The sequence below is a fragment of the Montipora capricornis genome, chromosome 8 (genome assembly GCF_036669925.1).
Source record: "Montipora capricornis isolate CH-2021 chromosome 8, ASM3666992v2, whole genome shotgun sequence".
In the NCBI taxonomy this organism is placed as follows: Eukaryota; Metazoa; Cnidaria; class Anthozoa; order Scleractinia; family Acroporidae; genus Montipora; species Montipora capricornis.
The window spans coordinates 33,528,791-33,551,290 of record NC_090890.1 but is presented as its reverse complement, the minus strand read 5'-3'; the positions used below and the strand labels follow the sequence as shown (position 1 = coordinate 33,551,290).

The 22,500-nt window shown below is 38.7% G+C and overlaps 4 protein-coding genes across 4 annotated transcripts in view; 2 read left to right on the top strand and 2 right to left on the bottom strand.

The window, feature by feature from the left end:
* The window catches only part of LOC138060802 (skeletal aspartic acid-rich protein 2-like), a 5,932-nt gene extending 5,118 nt beyond the window's left edge, over positions 1–814 (bottom strand). Inside the window, exon 1 of the mRNA XM_068906670.1 lies at positions 681–814. Within this exon, the coding sequence (XP_068762771.1) occupies positions 681–729 (49 nt within the window). The 5' untranslated portion in view covers positions 730–814. The remainder of the gene's footprint in view (positions 1–680) is intronic.
* A 1,286-nt stretch (positions 815–2,100) lies between these two features.
* LOC138060801 (uncharacterized) lies at positions 2,101–10,718 on the bottom strand. The gene is made up of 6 exons (XM_068906669.1): positions 10,184–10,718; positions 8,890–10,053; positions 7,582–7,986; positions 6,972–7,119; positions 6,557–6,774; positions 2,101–5,816 (listed from the first exon to the last, which is right to left on the bottom strand). The coding sequence occupies exons 1-6, from the start codon at positions 10,394–10,396 to the stop codon at positions 4,242–4,244; spliced, it is 3,723 nt and encodes a 1,240-aa protein (XP_068762770.1). The 5' UTR covers positions 10,397–10,718; the 3' UTR covers positions 2,101–4,241.
* A 1,746-nt stretch (positions 10,719–12,464) lies between these two features.
* On the top strand, positions 12,465–16,324 carry LOC138060535 (DNA-directed RNA polymerase I subunit RPA43-like). The gene is made up of 3 exons (XM_068906341.1): positions 12,465–12,858; positions 13,990–14,623; positions 16,079–16,324. Exons 2-3 carry the CDS (start codon positions 14,085–14,087, stop codon positions 16,254–16,256), a joined length of 717 nt encoding a protein of 238 aa, XP_068762442.1. The 5' UTR covers positions 12,465–12,858; positions 13,990–14,084; the 3' UTR covers positions 16,257–16,324.
* Positions 16,325–21,610: 5,286 nt separating this feature from the next.
* LOC138060371 (twinkle mtDNA helicase-like) overlaps positions 21,611–22,500 on the top strand; it is a 13,198-nt gene continuing 12,308 nt past the window's right edge. The window contains exons 1-2 of the mRNA XM_068906128.1: positions 21,611–21,688; positions 21,814–21,868. The gene's annotated coding sequence lies outside the window, so the exon portion shown is untranslated. The remainder of the gene's footprint in view (positions 21,689–21,813; positions 21,869–22,500) is intronic.

Here is a 22,500-nt window from a genome sequence, read left to right as displayed (position 1 = left end):
GTTATAAAATTGAAACTAGCTTTTGAAAGGAAAGGAACTTTATTTAAGTGTCTTGAGCACTAATTGGGGACACTGCAATCTGAAATTAAGGCGAGGGGAAACCGGAGTACCCGGAGAAAACCTGTCGGTGCAGAGAAGAAAACCGACAAACTCAACCCACATATGACGCCGAGTCTGGGAATCGAACCCGGGCCACATTGGGGGAGGCGAGTGCTCTCACAACTGCGTCATCCCCGCACCCACAATTAAAACTAAAACTATCTACTTTCGAACTGGAGAGATTCCTTGTAGAGTGGCTTAGAAATTACCCTAACCCTGGACGAAAATGAATTTAAGAAAATTTGATTTCGCTACCGCTTTCCACCTTCAAACCATCTGTTTCGTGAGCGTGATAGAAATTCCTCTTTTCCTCGAGCCTACACTACACTGAATTAACAAAATGTTGTTCTCACGAAAAAAACAGAGGGTTACCTCTTAGTTGAAAATCTCAACTGAAGAAGGAAGAGAGCTTAATTGCATATGCATGTGTGTGGTATTTTCGATTACAGAGTCGGTCAAGCTTATAGTGATTCGAAACAATATCCACGCGGGTCGCGTTTCTCACTCTCTAAACTGGAGCTCATCACTTCAATTATATCACTAAATGAGACACAGATAACCAGGTATCAGTCAAAACTTACCAACAAAAGAAAATGCTAAAGCAATGGAGACACGGTGGAGGATCGTCATGACTTCTATTGTGACTTCGCTGTAACCAAAAATGAAATGTAGAAAAGGAATAGATCACGGTTTATAAAGATCCATTGGAACAAAAATATTTTATTACGCAGCACGGGATATTGGTTAATATCCATTTTCGGATAGTTTTTGTTTTGTTTTTTCTTTAACGTTTAAGGGATCCTTGGCGACTTTGAAGTCATAATATTTATAACCTGTCTTTATTGTGCGTTATTTTTGTTTAATAAATCAAAAAAGGAAATTAAATTAAGGCCAATAGTCCTTTGATTCACGCAGCCTGAGCTTTCTGGTTCAGTTGTTATCGCGAAAAACTATCAGCAACAGAAAACATTAAATCCTTTTCATTTGAATTTAAAAAAAGGCCGCAAGCAATGAGGCAAAAATAGATGCTAACTCCCAGATTGTTTTGTACACCAATTTGTTCAGTATTGACAGTTACTAAGCAAGTTGCCATGGTATACCTATCGTAAGTGTAATGACAGTTAGTGATCTTCTTTGGCTTTCCTCTCACTGCTTTATTGAGCGTGTTTTCATTTCCAATATCTCAGTATCACATGCAGTGCCGCAGTGAATTTTAAGAATGTCGAAGCTACTCAAAATTTCGTTTCCTGATTGATATAAATTTATTCCACGTATAGTACCAATATTTACCAGTCTTTATCTTCAGTAAGAGGCGGCCTATTTAGTTTCTGCCATCAACATCCTCGAGTTCGTTCGGTTTAATTTTTATGGATAATGAGCATTTCCGTGGTTCCCGGTATAAAAGATGGCTGAATTTAATCTTGAAAAAAAAATAAACTCTCTGGTTTTCTACTGAACCCGTTGTGAATAAGGAAGACAAGCCAAATTATTCCACACGCCCATAAACAACAGTACTGAAGCCCTCCAGTTAATGAGATAAAAGCTCAAGGCAATATGGCATGGTACGGTGAATAAGGTGTACCCTTAAAAAAATACATTTTCGCGTTGTTATGTCAGTCGTGCTATAGTCTACTTGACTTTCATCAACATTTTTATTTTGTACCCTTACATTAGTACGTTCCAGTTCACGGTTCAATGAATAAACTCTTTCAGTGAAACAAAGGTTGCTGACTAATTTTGGTTTCTTCTGCTTCAAAACTGATTCTTATTTTTTATTCTTTTTTGCCTTAACGCAGCAGGAACTTTCTCAGTCCCTACACATAATTTTGAATTCATCTACTTCTTTGAAGCAACACGTCTGCAGCAAGAACAAACTGATATAACCACTTGGGAATATTTGGAAAAGATCTAAATTATCGTGCTATTAAAGTCTCACTCGTGGGGTATCTAAGAATGTCTTTGGATTTATCAAGAAAGCGACTCGAGAATTGACTTGAAACATTAAGTAATGGTCCGGCTAAAAAGCAGGCAGAAAAACAATAGCCCGCGGCAATAGCGTCGGTTAGTTAAAATGTGCCAACATTTTTAATCAAATTAAGTTCGGCTGTTCCCATTGGTGTAAGCAGCTAAAAGCGCGAAATTTGAATTTCAATGAAAAATGTAATCGACTTGCCGTCTAAAAAATTAGATTCTGTTTCGTAGAACAAATCATTATGCCTTCAAAAACTATGTTTGTAAATATCGTCAAGATTCTATGCGCCATTTGCCGTAAAACTAAGATTATAGCTCAATGCGTGCAGTACGGCGTCCGACAGCGATATGCGATCAAAAAGATACCGCTCGGGCTGTCATATTTCTGATTGAACACAGACTACTCGCGTTGCAGACTAAAGTCGCAATTTGCCGCACTGTGTCATCTGCTTACCTTTGTAGCATGGCTTCATCAGGAAAACAAAAGTTTTTAGACCAGAACTCCGAGGCCGGGTCATCGGCAAAGAAAAGTGCTTCTTCAGTAAGTGCTTGTTTCGGTTCAATTTGCTTGCAATCAAGTTGTGGATGTGTTTCACGCAGCACCATATAATTATTCTCCACTATTTGATCACGATTTAGTGATTGAACATCCATCCATTTTTTCCTACATAGAAAAGTCGTTTCCTGAAGCTGTATGGAAAGATCAACTTGTCTAATAACAAGTTAAGAGCCTTGGACGCCTTTTCAAAGGGTAAAGATTTTCACGAAATCTCCCGCGAACTGAGGGTACGAAGGGCTACCGCCGAGGTTTATACCATCGATGCATTCGCCGCCGGTAAAGATATCGACACGGACCGCTTGGCAGAGCTTCTTGAAATTACCGAGGAGTCATTTGCACAACTTCATCAATTGTTATCTTTGAAAGACCGCCTGAATGAAGTTAAAGAAGCTGTCCCTGAAGTCTCTTACAACCAAATTCGTTTTGTTCTGGCATGCATGATCAGAGATGTTGTAATTCATGTAAAATGATATTACTCAGTCCAGTGGAGTCAGTATTCTGTTTGTAACATTTTATATTCTAGACTGTTAAGTTCCGTTTTTAATGAAAATGATTATGTTGTCTTTATAGCGGATTATTTCTAGGCAAGACGAAAATAAAATTGTTCCAAAACTGCACACCGCTTTTTAGTGATATGAAACTACGGGAAGGAGGGTGGGGTTGGGGGCGGGGCAGGGATCTTTGACCATGGAACAACTCTAGTGTCATTTGGTAGGAAGGCAGGGGAGATTACTGAGGTGGTTAGGATAAAAAAGAAAGGCTGCAGTCATGCTACGTTCAACATAATGTACTGATGTTTTTCTCTGAAAATGGCAACATCAATTTCATGTAAGATGCAGTTAACTGTGCGAAACGTTTCACCTTTGATTGACGAAGAAAATTACAACATTCCAAGACTGAGGGATTTCATCTCCAAGGTGACAAAATTGTTTGAAGAAATTGTTGCCTTTTCCAACAACTTTGTAAATTCTAAAAAAATAATGTATTTACACCCATATTCAAGCATTTCATAACAAAAACTAAACTATTCCATGGCAGTTAAAGGACCCCAGTCAGCCTCCTCCATTTTCGACGCCATCGAAATTATTGATCTTGCATGGTCAAGCGAATTCTTATTGCTTTACTGTAAGTTGTGTTCCAGAAAGTGTGTGATTATCTGTTGAAGTTCCACAGTGGTTTCCTTTCTTTTGACATCCTCTGAAAAAAATGTACTAGCCAAACTCTCGCATGTAAACAGAAACAAAGTTGTGGCGGACTAGGGCCCTTTAAGTTTAAAAAAAGAAAAGAATTATTACTTATGTGAAAATAAATATCCTTTGTTCAGAGTTCAAACAATAAAAAATAAATCAGAAAAATGATTTCAGTCACTTTGCATGATTCATTAACTATGCATAATTACTGAACTGTACAAAATTTACCTAACTATTTCAAGTATTTCAATACTGACAAATATTATGGTTGCAAGTCAAAAATAATAATGCAAGTGAATCTAGCAGTTGCATGTTTTGTTTACAATGCATAATTTTCTACCTCCCCCTTTTTTCCCACCTCAGGCAATCATGCTAGGCATAAATACAACTAAAATATATCTTATTGCATGGCAGTAGCTTCATCAGTTGTAGATAACCTCAGTCATTGAGCCAATGGTGAGAGGGCAGTGCCAATGAAAATTCATCATCTTGTCAATCCACTCTGCAAATGCCTCTCCATTTCCAGGTGACACACTTGCAATCAAGGCTCCACTGTCTTTATGGGAATGGGAGTCCACAAAGTACAAGGTTCCACTGTCACACATAAGGAACATTGTCCTTTCAGAAGAGAAAAATAAATGGCAACTTCTCTGAGCTCCAAGTGCTAATGAATTTAAGTGTTCGGCAAGTAATTCCTTTGGCGAACCAAAGAAATCTTTTTGTTGTCCCAAGTATGCCACACCACATTCTTCTCCCGCAATTTCCACAGCCTCGTCTACATTCACATTTATGCCTTCATGGTCAAACAACTCATCATGTAATTCATTGCCAGATGTTATTGCCCACTCAAAGACCTCGCTCCAAACATTGGACAATGTCAAACCTTGCTTTGGGACCAGAAGACCTTTTGATGCCACTTGGCCAAAATACAAACAAATGAATGCACAGGCATTACTCCCATTCCTGCCACCAATTGTTGACTGGCTGAAGTCTTCAGGAAATGACCACTCTGTCACCACCTTGTTGAATTCTGAGAGATGACCACAAATACTGGCAGGCTGTATAGTAGGTGGTACACTGGCCAGGGAAGTGGATGGTAGCACACTGGCAGATTGTGTGGCACTTGGTACACTAGCTGATTGTGTGGCACTTGGTACACTAGCTGATTGTGTGGCACTTGGTACACTGGCTGATGGAGTAGCATGTGCTACATTGGAAGATGATGTGACTAGTTGTACAATAGGCGACGCTGTGGGTAATGTTACTGTAACAGGTGACACTCTAGCTGGTGTCCTAACACTAGCCATACTTGATTGTGCAGCAGTTGGAACACTTGGTGTTGCAGCAGAAGAGAGTAATCCAGCCTGAGCAGTGGTTTGTTTGTTCTTGCGGTGGTAGCTGCTCCACCATGACTTGATCTGGGTGGCCGAGAGAACTTCTAAGCCTGCTTCTTCCATTGCTTTTATCACATCTTTTGGTTCAGCTCTAATGCAGTTTACTGCTTGTCTATTATAAAATTCAATCATTATATCTTTCTGGGCTTGGCTAAATGTGGTTCTTTTTCCTGTACTATGCTTTAAGGCATACCCCATTTCTGGTCGCTGCGAGGAGTGCTGGTCAACCTCCAGTGGAATTAGAGTAGCAGCTGCTGGTGGTTCCACTGCATGTTGTATGAATCGTACAGCATAGGTCTCTTGACTGGAGCCTGAGAAAGGAGATGGACAGTTTGGTTCAGGTGCTGGGTGATCATCTGCCACTGTGGCTCCAGTTGCACCTGCAATTGGAACTTGACGTCCAGAGATTTGCGAAAGCTGAACCTTTGTCTTGCTTATTGTCTGCCCCATGCCAGCCAAGGATCTTAAGATTATACCATCACTTAATGAACCTTCGACCGGAAATGTGAAATTGCCAAACAGGGAAATGTCTTTCAGTGTCCCAACTTTCTTAGCCTTAGACCTATCAATCGTCAACTTCTTACAGGATGCATTCTTCATCGTCTGCAAGAAAAAAATTATAATGAAGTTTATTTTCTCAAGGATATTTAGGATATTGTGAGAGTATAAAAATAGTCTAAACACCTAACCTAACCTAACCTAACCTAACCTAACCTAACTTAATCAAACCTAACCTAACATACCATACCATAACCTAACCTAACATAACATAACATAACATAACATAGCATAACATAGCATAACATAATGTATCATAACAATTTATTCAGGAAGTTACCACACAAATACAAAAACACTCTGAAGAGGGGAATCATGTGGTTAACCCTGTCTAAAAACAACTTCCCTGACTAAAAACTATAAAGATAAAATTTAACGGCTACTGATTTAGTAAATTTTCAAGAAATATTCAAATAAATTTTTAAGAAGTCTACTCTAAAATGCATTTAGGAGTACGTAGATTTCAAGTGTAAAAAGTACATAGATTAGGTGTATAAAAAGGCTTTATACTAAACATCTTACAGACTTGCAAGAGGTTATATACACTTGCACAACAAACAGAAAAATCTAAAACATTGTTACCGTAATTGCATTTCATAGTTTTTGATAAATGCATTTCATATTTCTGACAATGGAAAGTTTGTTATAAACATCACCTGTTAAAGGTGCCTTTGAACAACCATGTGATCCATTTATTTTATGTTTTAAGTACAAAATCCAATTAGATAAAAGTTACTTGTAGCCTTTTCCCCATTCCTTTAATTCACTGAGATTCAAACAATTACCTTAATCAAATCTGCAACTTGTCCCCCACTTTCCAAATCATTTCCTAAACGCACCCATCGTACAATTTTATGGCTGATGTGGGCAAAATGGGAATCCAGCCTAGACTTGCCCTCTCCTGCCTCAAAATTGTTGTACTCCTTGAGTGTAAAATTGAAAACACTGTTGACTTCAGCAAGGTAGCACAGAACTCCACTGTTATGGTAATGGGGACCATTGTCTAAAACAAAAGCAAAGTACATAAATGTAAGTTGAAATTTTTTGAATGGAATGGATCATTTCTATGATCAATTTTAAGAATGATGCCAATTTAGACAATTTTAACTTCACAAATGAAAAGTGTACGACACATGTTTTCCTGTTAAGAAAACACACTAGAAGCTAATTTCCATACAAAATAAACTTTATTTCCCTTACCTGAAAACAGGTATACAGAAAAGCCTGGATAAACTGATTCCAGCCACTTGAAACCAATGTCCAGGGCACTTTGTGTGAACCAAGCATCTTGTTTGGTGTCATCAGACCACAAGTCAATAACCTCAATATTTCGCAGACCCTCTCCTACCTACATGCACATGTGTGGAAAAGAAGAATGACTAATGCTTACTTACAGTTATTCACTCAAAATGAGTCCAGCAATAAACCCGACACCGCATTTGAGGAATACTGATACAGTGTATACTAAAATTAAAAGTATCAATCCTTGAACAAGTTGACATGCACAAATTAGGTTACTACCTACTGACAGAGCCTGTACATGATTAGACAGGTCTCGTCATGAAGAAAATAAACAAAGTACAGCCAATGGTCCCTAATCATGAATAAACTGAGCCTATCAAACTATACAATGTAGAGTCAAAGTACTCTGTGTTGTCACATCTGTCCAGAAAGTACATGTAGTCATTTAGCTTACTAAAGTCTCTACAGACCAATGCCTAATCTATTTGTTTCTAATGATAATCAATGCTAAAATGTTATGGCTTATAAATGAATCAAGAAACAAAATGGGTATGGATAAATTGTTTACCTGAGCAATGACAAAGAATCCATGAAGGGAGATTCCTCTTTTACCGTACCATTCTCGCTGATTCTCTCTTACTCTCATTCCAAGTTCAACTTTCATTTTGTAATCGATTATGACCACAATTTCTCCTGGTGCAAGGTTTTCAAGGATATATTGGTAGTATCCCCCTTGATGTTTGGTGCGAATCAAATGTGCAAGGTACTCTTTGTGATTTGTTGAGACCTCCTTCCAGTTCTTCAAAAGTATGTCCCTCTTCTGCTGATCATTAATCCTCTCCACTCCCTCGGTGACTTGTTGCCTCAACTCATGGAACTTTTCTAATGCTGGCAAAAGGTGATCATGTTGTGACTGACAATCCCCAAGAGCATAGTCAAGGCACAGTTCGGCACAACTGGAATGCCTCTCAACCTACAATCAAAGTAAGTATTGGAGTGAAGCGACATTAGGCAAATCTGTTAGTACTTCATGGACCACTTCTTAAATGTATATTCTACAAATAAAGGTACCAAAGGTACATAATTACTGACCATGTACTGTATGTGTAACTTTTCTGATTATTTAGAAAGCATAAGAACAGATTTAGGGATTTTTTCCCAACATACTGTATACACAAGATCATACACTGTAGCTTTCCTTAATAGATATGGGACATTGTTCAAGAAATAATGTGCAACTTTGCTTTGTTTTTCAGTAATGTGTACAGGGCTGCAAATCACAAGAAAAACTTGGTGCGACATCACATCACAAATTAACGTCAGTTTTTTATGCATCTGTCCTGTTATTGAGCATGAATTTTGTCATAACATTGTCAAAGTAGCTGTGGATCCACAAGGCAATAGGTGAGTGGATCCGTAGAATACTTTGACAATGTTATGATGAGATTCATTGTCAATAACAGGGCAGCTACATTAAAAACTGACATCAATTTCCATTTTTCCGATAACAAATTGTCAAATTGTCCGCTCTCATTCATTGGCACAACATATAAGTTATAGATTCACGTGTCTGTCTGCTCATTGACAATAAAAATTAGCCAACGAGCGTGCAAGAATTTCTGTATTCATCGTAAAAATGAACTTTGCACTTTGCCTTGCCCTAATTTACATCTTACAAAAATCACATCCCTGTACAATCCTGTACTGAGAACCAAAGAACATCAATACAAATTTTTCAGTCCAAAAAGGATAAAACAAAGCCACTGCGAATTTATCGGAAAAATGGTATTTGTAGCCCACAAGGCTACATTTATAAGCTCTACAGGTTGTATGTGATTATTTACAAACATACACGTAGCAAACATTGCACTTGTACCTGCTTACTAAATTTCACTTTGAGAAACTTTTGATATTCTCTGCAGACTTGTACAAGCTGTGGGTGTGAATCAGCCAGTACTCCTTCATTCTTTAGCTCATCAAGGAGACACAGGAGAGAGTCAAAGTTAGAATGACCAAAATCATCACATAAGTTACAAAGACCAGCAAGCATTGAGTTTGAACGAAAGTTCTTTGGAACATGTGCATAAATGTAACTTCGCTTTACACCATTTGGAAATTTCAGCTGGTATTGCTGAATGACATCTTTGATGTCACACTGCCAGTAGCGAACACCTGTCTCTTTTCCATCCACAAGAACACTTCTGCACGATGATGGTCGGGAGATATCATCTTGATGAAGGAACTCCTGAAATTCCTGAATTATTTCAGGACTCACAGCTTGCCTGGTAAACTTCAGTCCACCTTGAGGGACACCACCCCTGCCAAACAATATGGCATGTACTCTGGCAGCTGTGATGGTGCTTTTTGAGCAATGGAAATATGATTGCAGTACTGATTGGCTGAAGTCCCATGCCACAATTGAAAGAAGTCTTCGACGTTCATCACTGCACTTGCTTACTCTTCCAATAACTTTCGCCATCTCCGTCCTACTCTTTTTTCCTTGAATGTCTGCCCCATTTACTTCCAAGTTGCTTTCTTTCATACTCCTGCCAATCAACAACTTCTGAGAAACTTTTGCTCTCTGGGCACGAATTAGCTTGCTGGTTTCCTGGTGTTTGGATTCCACGTAATCTTTTGCTAATGATCTCAAAAATTTATCGTCATTTCCAGTTTGAGGAGGCCTTTGGAACAAATCTTTATAATTGGTCTGGAACTTTTGACACTGAATAATGTCTCTCATTATAGCATGAGTTCCAACCTCACCGAGAGAAGTGTAGTCTGCCACAAGATTCTCTATTTTATCTAAGATTTCATTTCGTAGGTCTCGTTTTCGCCGTTCTTGAAGTACTTCGTAGCTGAATCGAAGATTTGTCTGTTCAGGACACTGACATGCTTTGTCTTGAGGAAGTGCTATAGTGTCCAAAGCTGGCAATTCGTTCGATGCTGCCTCCACATCAACATCAAAGAGATTTTGATCCTCGTTTTGATATGGATCATCGTTAAAGAACTGCGATTCCTCTTCTCGTGCATCCCTCTCAGCCTAACAATGAAATATTTCGAGCTTTAGTATTCTGAAAACACTGGTCTTTCACAGTCAGGAGAAACTTTAGGCATGGTTAAGATTTGGAAAAACAATAGGTGCGGATTTCTAAAAATTCACTACAGCTTACCTCGAGTGTTTCACATTTTCTTTGAAGCTTAATTCTGTCCCGGCAGAAACTACAAATCTTCCTTTTTCGTTCTTTGTGCCCAGAGATACTAAACCTTCCTTTAGCACAGAACTTTTCCTCGGCGTAAGTTGTTTGAAACAGCTCCTTGATGCTCGTATCTCCGTGACCCCATTCCGCGTGATACGGACAACAACAAAGCTTCTTGAAAGGCATTTAAGATAATTTACCGACGATTTAATACCATAAAATTGAACTATGTATAATGAAAAAACTCCGATAGACTGTAACATATAGATTACATAAACATACGGTGAAGAATTTTGCTTCAAATGTCCAGGGAAGAAACTCTTCGATCGCAATCCAAAATGGCGTCGCGCGTGATACATCACGTTTTCGTCTCTAACTTCTGATCGGCGCATAGAACAATGCCCAAATTTGGCCGAGAGACAGAGATCAAGGGCATGGGGAAGAAGAAATCCAAAAAAGGTTTTTTTTTCATTTTTTTCTCATCTTTTTTCGACATTTTCCGATATTAGCCAATCAGATGCTTCGATTGGAGTGAAGTTAAAAATTAATATTTCGCAGCTTCTAAGTACTTTTGCCGCTGGGCTGCCTGCTTCTTAGCCGGACCATTACTTAAAAAGCGATGATATCCGAGATGCTGTCTGAGATACAAGATGAATAAAAGATTTGCTAGATAAGGGAGTGATTCTTTATCACTTACTGAACAAGCAGTAGTTACCGCAATACCATATCCCGTGAGGAATTAAATCATGTACTCACAGGTTGATTTGTACTGATCTGTTGAAACGATCAAAAAAGAATATTAGCTGTCATTTTATGACATCGGTACTCCTGTAAGAGAAAAGAGATAAAGATGTAAAAAGCCATCGTGTTCCAAAGCTTGAAATCACTGGGTCATTGCTGAAATATATGTAAGGAAAGAATCATGACTTGGCACCTCGTAAGTGCCGGGGGACAGCTGTAATGCGTGCTCTGTATATCGAGTTAACCTGACGGGGTTCAGTTTGCAATCTCCAATTCTCTTGTTATGTGCATTGAACAACGCAATTATCTTTAACTGAATGTCGTGGATCTTTAAAAGGGCACTGATTTTCGGTCGAAACTGGCCTTAACTCAAAGTTAGCACTGTGTCGTCACACGTATAACATACACTTTATTCTTTTGTCCGTTTTACTCGGCCAGTCTTTTTTACAAGTACGTTTAATTTATCAAAAACGAAAAAGAGCAGGACTGATCGAGCGGTAAATGAAAGGAATATATACCACTTACATTTCGCTAATATTTTGAAAGGCAGTGGCGTGGGGTGCAGGGCTGGTGTGGTGGTGAGAGCACTCCCCTTCCACCATTATGGCCCGGGTTCGACTCGGCGAAGTCAACGAAAACGTCACCTCAAAATAAAACTTTGCTCTATTATAAGTCTTTCGCGATTATTCCATCTCGTTCACCTCCTACAATATGGACGAAGTATCCCAAAAATAAATTGGTACGAGCAATTTCAGAGTGAAAATAGAGAATGAAAGATTCTCTGTTGTATGCTCACGTTGTCGTCAAAACCTAAAATTTAGTGATTTCACGTCGTCGTCACGCAGAGAACCGCAAAAATATGAGCTAAAATCCGTGCCGCACGTGCAGCACGATTATTTATGCTCTTTTAACCAATGATATTATTGTTTTCTGGCGTTTTCGACGGCGTCGTCGTCGTAGATCTTAAGCTCCCTATTATGTGGGTTGAGTTTTTTGGTCCTCTATACTCTGCTGCGAGAGGTTTTCTCCGGGTACTCCGGCACTCTCCTCAACTCAAAAACCAACATTTGATTTGATTTTCATTCATTTGTTGATTTCAGTTCACAGTGTCCCCAATTAGTGCTCCAGGGCTAGAACAACTACACACTTAAATAAAGTTCCTATTTTAACAGAGCCGTTACAGTCGCAGTCATCGCTTCTAAAACCGTGACCTTAGTTAAGAAAGGCATTACCTTTTGAAATATAGGCTAAATATAATATATGCCTTCACCATTTAACCACTAAGTGCTGCTCCTTTTTGTTCACCAGGATCCAGTGTTTTTCTTGTTCTGTTTCCCTCTTTCCTTGCCGAATTTAGACTTAATTTAGCCTGTACAATATCAGTGGATTTCTTATTCTAGCCCGGAATGAGATAATTATACATCACATTGACACTTAAGTGACTGCACAATATGTTTAATATCCTCTTTAACAATATCATCCATATGTTGCCGGTTAAAGAACTTGGAGTTCTCAATTTGCTCTACCCCGCGAACCCTTCTTCCCCAACTGTGATTTAACATAAAAGCGATAACTGACAATCCATTCACATGGATTGTGAAAAACATTTAAAGAGACTCAGTTTAATCCGTGGTTCTGTCTTTTAACGATTTTTGCGTTTTTCCCGAAGACTGCAGATTTCATTGTTTCTGTGTGTTTTGCGGAGTCAATCAGTTTCATGATGTAGCAAATCTTCCCTTCATAAAATACTGACAGGTTGATAAAATTGGAAGTTAGGTTACATTGGCGCTCAAGTTCAAGGCCTGTAAAAATAAGTGAATAACTGCAGAATTTAACAAAAGAAAGTTATCCGTTTTCCGTTGAACCCAAAAAGAGGACAATCAATAATCGAAAGGAAAAGCCTGCAGGTATGTGAAACTTCTATATCCGTAGGGCAATATCTAAGAGTCACCTTCAAAACAACGAAGATTAGAAGGTCACACTTTAATTGCAAGTTATTATGTTGATAAGTTAACAATCAGGGCTCGAAATAAACGACCGGTCAACGGACGATGTCCGAACTGATTTGAGAGTTGACCGGTCAACCTTTCGTCTTGCGGCCGGTCATGTTGACCGGTCACATTTGATCGTTTTGAAAATGAAATAAATTAAAATTTCCATGCTGTTCAGCTGTTTCAGTTGTAGCAAGTCGCTGTGTATTGTAATTTGCGGAACTTTGATCTGAAATCCTGGGTGAAATGCAACAAGACAATGAGTGCTTTAAAGTGCTATAAGCTCTAAGCAACAACTTTTTTGGAAACGTATAACGCCAGTTTTGGTTCATGGGCCCCTGTTTTAAGAGTTATTTATTTTATATAATTTGACAGGCCAGAAACGGTACATGACCGAGCTAAAATGAATTTGGCCGGTCATCATGTCCGGAGACTCTCCGGAAATTATTTCGAGCCCTGACAATGTTAAATTTAAATCGATAATCATTCCTCCGCATTGTAAACCGTATATGCTGATTCTGTTTGGCTTCACGACCTCTCTCCCCTCTTGTCAGCAACATAATAAGTCATTCAGCAGTTAGCAAAAGTATCCTAAAAAAGATGCTTTAAGCACTCGTAATATAATCATGTTAAGCGTAACGATTGAGAGTATAATTATGGAAGCCATTTATTGGAAATGCAGCGGACAAGAAACAATTTTTTACTCAATAACGAAACTCATTACAGTCATGACAGCGCAACATTTGACTTTTACTTTCCCTCAATCATACTTTCACCTTGCAATCGCCCATCGGTAGTTGCTAGAGCAGTATACAGTGCATGCGTGCTTTTTCGGGCGACGTACATCCTTTTTCGGGTGTCTTTGCAACAACCGAATGATCTTTCGTTAAAATCTACAGTAGGTTGACCTTAGCTGCAACTGTTGTTTGCTTAATAGTTTAAGTATATCAATTACTCAAGTGAGCTATGATCCTCGCAGTTATGAACGCAATTTTAGTAATTGCCTAGAGAAGCCTGAAAAATTCCGGGCTTCAACGTTGGTTTCAGAACACGTGATCTCGCGATATATTGCTCATGAAGGCCTGGGTCGAGCTGGATTAAGTGAACACCATGCGAGTTTTGGTCAGCGGATAAATTTCAACATGGCTTCCCCAAAGCATTTGGACTACATGGTTTCTTTAGACGAAGCGAAGAGAAAATGTGCTGAACGGCACTCTTGTTTCACCCGAGTCGAATCTACAGAACATGTATTTTTACATCCACGATATCTTGGTCGCTTAAGGGAAGGAGTAAAGGAAGAACTGAACAGCAAATTGATGAAGTATTCGGACGTTCTTCAAGGCGTACCAGTTTGTTATGAGAATTTTAAGATTCTCCAGAGATGCGGCTCTATTCTTGAGGAACTTCCTGACATTCATTTCGACGTCAAAGTTAATCTTATTGTTTTTAAACCGATTATTGGGAGCTCTCTTGTTGGGGTTGTAAACAATATCGGTGTTGATCATGTGGGATGTTTAATTCACAACTGTTTTAATGCTTCTGTGTCGAAATCGAACTTCAGAAATGGATTACTCTATGACAGTTTAGACATTGGATCTGAATTTACATTTACTGTCATTGGAACTGAGGCTGTCAATGGTGTTTTAGCGATAACAGGTGAAGTTGGAGAACATAAAAAACGGTGAGAATTTACAGAATGCCATTTTTTGGTCATGTCTCTCTTGAAAATAATCTATTTTCTTAAGTAGTATACGGAAAACTTCACCAAAAGTTTATAGAGATTCCAACTGCGAGATTCTGTGTCAACCCCACAATAATCAATCAAGCATAATAATTTTCATTACCAGCAGTCTCGGAATACTGAATGTTTCAAGGGTATTTCGTAACGCTTTAATCGCGGTATTATGAAGACTATCATAATGAAAGACTTCTATTGTGAACTCACAAATGTCCAGTTCACTGTTGGCAAGGTAGCTTATTTGGAAGAGCACTGCACGGGTATCAGAGAGGTCCCTTTTGTCACTGCTTAACTTAAGTTTGTGACTGCGATGATCCAAAAATCTTAAAGTGTTTTGGCTGGTGATTACTGGTTGTAGACAGTGTTAAGCTTGTTATTCATCAGTCAACTATCTCTTGGTTGGCTTTGTCTCATTCTGTCAAAGAGAAACGAGAGGTGGCTTCATATATTTTTTGATTGTTGAAAGATACCTACAATACATATTTTTGTGGCTTGCCTGAAATATGTATGTGTTATTCCTGCTAAGGGATTCCTCAGCATATCAAACATCACATTTGAAAACTTTGGAGAACATGCCAAAAATAATTCAAATTTGTGAAGAATACCACAGTGCAATTATTTTATGTGGTTAGCTTATTTTCATGGCTACCGTGACATTGTATGAATGCATGGAGAAATGACCAATTTTGCCAAGATTTGTATGAAGGGTCAGTCAAAGAGTAATTTTTTGTCAGTCTGGTTGCCATACCAAAGACCACAAGATTTAATCTGTATCTGAGGCTCTCTCGACAACCTGTGCGGAAGTCATCTTCAGAGTCAAGTGATTTGTGTAACGTCTGTAGATACTATAAGGACTCTGGTCGTAGATGTCATTGGTCAACTTATTAGTGATGTTATTGGTCGCCTATCAGTTGAGCCTGGATGTAATTGGCTGGGAAGACTAAACAGTGATAGGTGTGTTCCGATCCGTCTATAGGTCTAAGGTCTGTATATGTATCGTAGAATGCATTAAATTTTACAATCTAAATAATTATTTCTCTTACGGTAACTTTGGTACCTTGGATATTGCAGAAAACTTTTGCCAAACCTCATTCCCAGAGTCTCTTTCTTCGCTCCCCCTGCAAAGGAAGAAGGAAATAGGAGAGACCCTGGGAACGACATTGAGTTCTGCCTTTTTTTTTTTTTTTGCACAAGCTAAAGGACTATGAGTTTTATGCAGTTCAACCATAAACATTAAAGTGATGGTGATGATCTCATTTAATCTTTTCAAGTCCAGATAATCATCCTCTTTCTGGTGATTGTAAAATACTGCCACTCCCTGAAGAATGAGCACAAAATTTGAACCTTACATGTACTTGACAACAATTGGGTCACAATTCATGATTCATTTGGTTGCAGGAAAAGGAAGCACAGAGACACTGATAGAGCTGTAAATTATGGAAAGGACCAAAGTGGCCATGCTGATGAGGAAGATGGAATATCCCTACAAAGTTTGAATGGAGTGAATGACATAGATAGAAACATGACCTCAAAATCAGCCAAGAAAAGAAAAAATAAAATAAGAACTAAAGAATGAAAATACAAAATAATGGGAAAAAACAAGAATTATAAGTCCTGTCAATAAAAGAAATCACCTCTGCAGCCTACAGTTACCTGAATTTGTTACAGGGACCACATTCTATCTCACCTGCCCTCGGAACATATTCCATCTCCCCTGCCCTCATAGGTAGGTATTCTCTCTCCTTTTTTTCCGACAGTCCCTTTTGTCACAAACGTGCCTCAGTGTTTCTGGGTTTTTCGTACAAGTCTTTCCTGTTCTCTGGGAAACTATAACGTGAAATGACCAAATTTCAAATTGTATGGAAAATATGAGCACACGAAGGCGGTCCTTAAACGTCTTACACCGTTCCTCCCGCCCCCCCCCCCCCCCCCCCCCCCCCCCACCTAATTCAGTTTCTAGTTTGGTTCGTACTGTATTGATCAACTGATTGGAGTGAAATGTGGTTTAAGGAGTTTCTCTTTTAACCCCTCTGTTCCATATACCAAAGATGCCAAATTCGAGGCCCTACAAGAAGGGGAGGCTGGGGGCTTGCTCCCTTGTTCCCTTCTAAAATTTGCCGGTGTTCCCTTGTTCCCGATTGATCCCTAAAATGGTTTATGTTCCCTTGTTCCCTAAAGGCGGCGAAATACGAGATACAAAAACCCTCAACTTGTCGCGCAACATTGTTTCGTTGCAAGTTTTGGTCGATGTTTCGCGTTTTTCGCCTTGCGTGATCAACTTGACCCTTGTTGCGGGTTGAAGAAATACAGGGCGCTGATTGGTTGATTTGCTAGTACACGAGCACATTTGTTGCGCGACAAGTTGTGAGCTTGATGAAAAACGAGCAACAAAGCCAAAATTTGTTGCTCAGATTGAACCCGCGCTCTACTTTTTGCAACAACTTTCTTCAACCTGCAACAAATGTTTTTGTTGCGCGACAAGTTGATCATGCAAGGTGAAAAACGGGAAACAGCAACCCAAACTTGCAACGAAACAATGTTGCGCGCCAAGTTGAGGGTTTCTGTATCTCGTATTTCGCCGCCTTAAAGATATTTTGTCTTTGTTCCCCTGTTCCCCAGTTTAAATTAGAATCGTATTTTAATAAATTACAATTCGATCTAAAAGGTCCGTCAATACTCGGAATGTTGAAAATGAATAGAAAGATTACAAGAAACGACAGTAAAATTGACTACACACTTGCTTCTATGACTGCCTCCGTATTGGGCAAACATGAGTCTACACTTCTCATGGGTTAGCAAAATTGTACTACTTTACACGGGTTAGCAACTGGTCAGCTTGTTAAATAAGCATTTTTATTTACACTTTCAACTTTTTTTCTGGCATATCCGTCGTTTTTCCACCTAAAAAAATGGTTTTATTCCGATTTTGGGCCACCAGCATTGCGGCTCAGAATGGAGGAATCAGCGGTCATTTTTGTCGCTTATGACGTATGATGTGGGGAAGACATGTGAGAATGCCCCATATAGAATCAGTGTTTAGACTGATTTTTGTCGTGAATCTTGAGTCCAAGAAGAACCAGCAAAGCAGCGAAGAAAATATCCACAGCAGCACTTGTGTTTACCTTGTTTCTCTTGATTACGAAATCTCTGTTCCCCATATCATACCGTCACAACAGGCTGCTGATTTAGCTCGCACTTAAAAGGCCGAAAAGCGGGAAAAGTCCAACTTCAAACATATTTTCTCGCAAAAAACAGGAAACGAGAAGAAATAACTCCACAAACTTAACTTTACTTATGTTATGTTCCAAAAAAAATGTTGGAAAAATTGCTGATTTTGGCCTTCAGTTCTCCTTCAGCTTCTCCGAAGCGTATATTTACCACATTAATTTATTATTCCTCCTCTGTGTGGGATTTTTGTGGTGTGCGCAATACCGAGAAGCTAGCAGCGCTAAATCAGAGAAAACTTGAATTTATATATGCAGATTACCTGTCCTCTTACGATGATCTCCTCACTTAAGTCAAAATGTACATATCTATGCAGTAAGCGCATTCAAAAGTTTCTCATATTACTGTATAAATGAAGGGGTAGTTTCTAAAGAAACTGTGGTGCTGCGTCGGTGGGGAAGTAGTATACAAAAATTTGGTTTTATCAACGGAGTTGATAATGTAAATTGGCCACCGTACAGAGATTCTAAAAGACAGAGATTCTAGCTTTTAGAATCTCTGTACGGTGGCCAATTTACATTATCAACTCCGTTGATAAAACCAAATTTTTGTTTACTGTATAAATGTCTGTTTTTTAAAGTACCCCTGTGACCAAAAAATCAATTGTTATTTTTCTTTGGATTTCGAAGCTTTGTTAACTAAACACTAAGCTACCAAAGTTTTAAGCCTTGATTTCAAAAAGACACCTTTTTATTTTAACTGGAATTTTCCTATTTAATTCTCGCCACTACTGACTTTAAGTTCTTGAGAGAGCTGAATCGAGGAGAAAATGACGTCAAAGGCTCACTAGTTTAAGAATGCAATGCATGTTTACGCCGAAGAATTAATATGCAGCACGGGAGTTTTGGGCTTTCAGACTTTTAAACTCGCGTTTTGCAAAAATTATATAATAAGCTGCATATTCAAACGCTGAAATTTTAAGCTAGTGAGCCTTTGACGTCACTTTTCCCTGGATCCAAGTTTCTTTACCGAGATCTTAATGCAAATAACCCCCCAAAATGAATTGTATTATGGGATTTGTGAAAATAGCTGTGCTCTGACGACTGGCTGTGCTCTGTGCTCTGACGACGAAAATCTCTCCCCACGAAAGGTCGGGACAAAAGAGGGATAATTATGCAGTGACTATTCACTTTATCTCTGCAAATTGCATTCGTGTCTGCCGCTGTAGGTTGTCTATAGTCTGAGATCTGTAGGTAGCTTTTTCGTATTCAAATCGTTTTTGTCTCAGAGGAGCCAACTCAACTTTTTACGAAAGAAAATAATCTTTTTGTGCTAAACACTAGTGGAACCACTCTTTGATTTACGACTTTGGGGTTCTATGTTGTTCCGGGGAGTTAACGTGGGGATAGAATTTGTGTAAGTATGTGAGCTTGGGTGGCCTGTGTTCATAGATAGAATTGTTCTGGGGTGGACTTACAAGCGACGCTCACCAGTCCCTGAATGGATTTGCGTGCTGGTGGCGCGTGTTTTGGACGTATATCATCATCATGTCTTACAGGTTTCACCACACATGTTCACTACTGCTACTTTCAGGGCGATATGAATTAAGTAAAGTTGCGCGAGTTACACACAAATGGCGAAGGATTTGTACATGTATAGCACAGGGACGAAGCGATAAACAGTCCGATCAGAACCTCTTCCTTGGAGGAGAAAAAGGACTGATGTTGACCTTCACAAGACACCAGCAGACTCTTCCAAGTGATTTTGGAGTACACTTGCCGAGTATAAAGCAAATAGAGAATTTCTTGTCTAGTCGCAAAGTTCAGTTCGAACATGGCCACACTTCGCTGATTGCAAGTTGTCCATTTTGTCCCGAGAACAGTGATGCAACGCAGAAGCTGAAACCCAAAACCTTGTATATCAATAAGACGACTGGAAGCCACTTTTGTAAGAACTGTGGAGTCTCAGGAACATGGCAAAAATTTAAGGTATTGTCGGGATGTAAAGCTGCCACTAACCTTTGGGATCCTGCCGTTTACTTGGCGGGTACCAATAGGGGTCCAGACGGGGGGTCCAGACTGAGGGCCCATTCTTGTGCCAGTCACTTAAGCCGCTTGATGAAAATAGGGGATTCTGCATTTATTATCCTCAAATGAGTTATCCACAGCAGGAATACTGTGTTACAGAAGTCACTGTTCAATATCTTACCAGTGCTGGGAATCCGAGTGTTAATCCCATTGTGAAAATGGGCGACCCTAACCAGAGTAGTCTGAGCTTTTTCTTTTCTCTATGCTGGCCCATTTCATACTACGGCCGATGTTCATGTTTGACTGTTTCAGACCAGCCAAATGTTTTGGCTCTCTGTTGGGCTCTCTTGTCTTAACTCTTTTATTTCTGGTTCTTTTTGCACTTGTGTTCATTTAACAGAGAAATGTTGAATGCCTTTTTTGTAGATATCCTGTCTGGAGAATCAAGGTAAAAGTTCTAGTGGGTCCCTTTCTCTAAAAAGTCATTCTGACAACATTTGTGATCATGATCATGTGAGTCAGATATGGAATGCCTCTACTCCAATCAACGAATGTCCAGATGATGTGTGGCAGAAGTTTGTTACCTTTTTAAAATTAAAGTAAGTTCAAGATGACATGCAAGAGTTTGATACAAACAATGTTCGTGTATATGATTATTCCACCAATTAAGTCAAGCTGTTGGGAGAATTAAGAATCCAAAAACTGTTTTCAAGGAGTTGTGAATGAAGTCCAAGCAGAGTGGTGTGATTTACAGTACCACAGTAATATTGATGGTACCTGTTTTGTTTATTATAAAGCCCTGTTACAACTTGGAGAGGGTTGAATAATTATGGAGTCTTCCTTCATGCAAAAATAGAAAGGCAATGGAATTTAAAACACAGATTTAAAATTGATAAAGCACAACTTTGATGACAATAGATTAATCAGTTGTGTTGTTGCACGGGTCTCTTAATTCATATTATAATTATAATTGTTAATTAAGAATAATAATAATAATAATAAATTTTATTAAATGTTTCCAGGGACTAAGGAAGGACATTCTAACGAAATTTGAAGTCAGATTTACAGAGCGTGAGGTTTGTATATGGAGTCATTTATTATCTTTCCTGATGGCTGAGCAAATTCAACTTGTATTAAACTATCCTCAATAGTACAAAAATTATATACTAAACACCAATGAAATACAATTTAGCTTTTGTGCAAAAGCATGGTATCTTCACACATGAAAAGATCATTGTTGCTATGGTTACATAATAAATTGCCCCGTTGTTTGACATTAGGACTACAAAAAATATTAATTAAAGGGAAATAGTTTGGTATTTCATGGGTGTTAAACAGAACATTACATGAGCACTTGGAGATACAAAATTTCTATTCTTGTGTTGCTGCACTCTCTCATGAAATATTTTTCAACACTGAAAGAAAAATCCTCTATGTATCAAACAGTTTCATAACCCGAAGGTCTCGAGCATTAACCTTTTGTCAGGGGGAACTGAGGAACCGTTTAACCCTCAATTCCTCAATTTCTTCCGACAAAGAGTTAATTTTCATAAAACATTTCACTACCCACCCATGCAGTACCACATTTTCTTTAGAAAATAATCCCTTAATTTGCCTGCTATCTTCATATGCTACCCATTTTAGGAATTGCCTTGTTTACCGTTTATTTTCAGTGTGTGGATGCAAAAGGAAAGTCAAAGAAGCACAAATGTGTGGTGTTCCCATGGTATGATGTCAACAATTCAACAGTAAGAGGAGTGAAACTTGTCAAGTTGGATGCTGATGTATCAGATTCAAGTTTCACCATAGAGCCACGGTATTACACATAATCATGACATATTTTAGAGACAGACAAAGAGTTTAGTCATGTGTGCCCAATAGAGGCTACATGTAGGTGATAATGTCATTTTAGTATTATTGGTTTTTGTTTTTTTTAATCAGCCAGGGCTTTCTGGGACTGTTCGGTTGGAATACAGTTGACCCTGAAGCCAAAGAGGTTAGTTACGTTTCTCTTCCAGTTTGTTTGAATTTGGTTAAGTTTAAGGTTAACAGTACATTTGAGTGTCTCTATTAAATATTGATGTCAACAATTCCACAATTTTAGTGGTCTCCATTGAAAGGTGTGGTGTGATTTTAGATTTCGCCTTTTTGTTTGCCAAAGTGGACTTTGTAAACTTAAGATGGTTGTCTTATGTAGCTGTATATGGTACATCACAGCTGCCACTGCATTGAGGCTTAAACATAAAAGCATCTTTTGTATATTATATTTGTATATTATGTCATTTTAGTGAATTTCCTTTTCAATGGTACGTTCCCTTAAGGTGATTCCTCAGAAAAAAAAGTTGTGGAACGATTTTCTTGAAACTTTCCCTGAATGTTCCCTACGTTTTGAGATCTTAACTGTACTGTTTACAACAATAAAAAAGATATGTCACCGTGCTTGCTTAAGAGGTATAATGGGCCAATCTTACCCCATTGATGTCTGGACTGATGCTAATCACACGCGTTATTTCATGGGTTCAGGGTACATCTTGCGGTAGCTAAACGAGAAGGTTTATAAATTAAGTAGCATTTGAAAAAACACCTGATAGGTAGAAAGTCTAGAGCATATGGAACCCTGTCTTATAT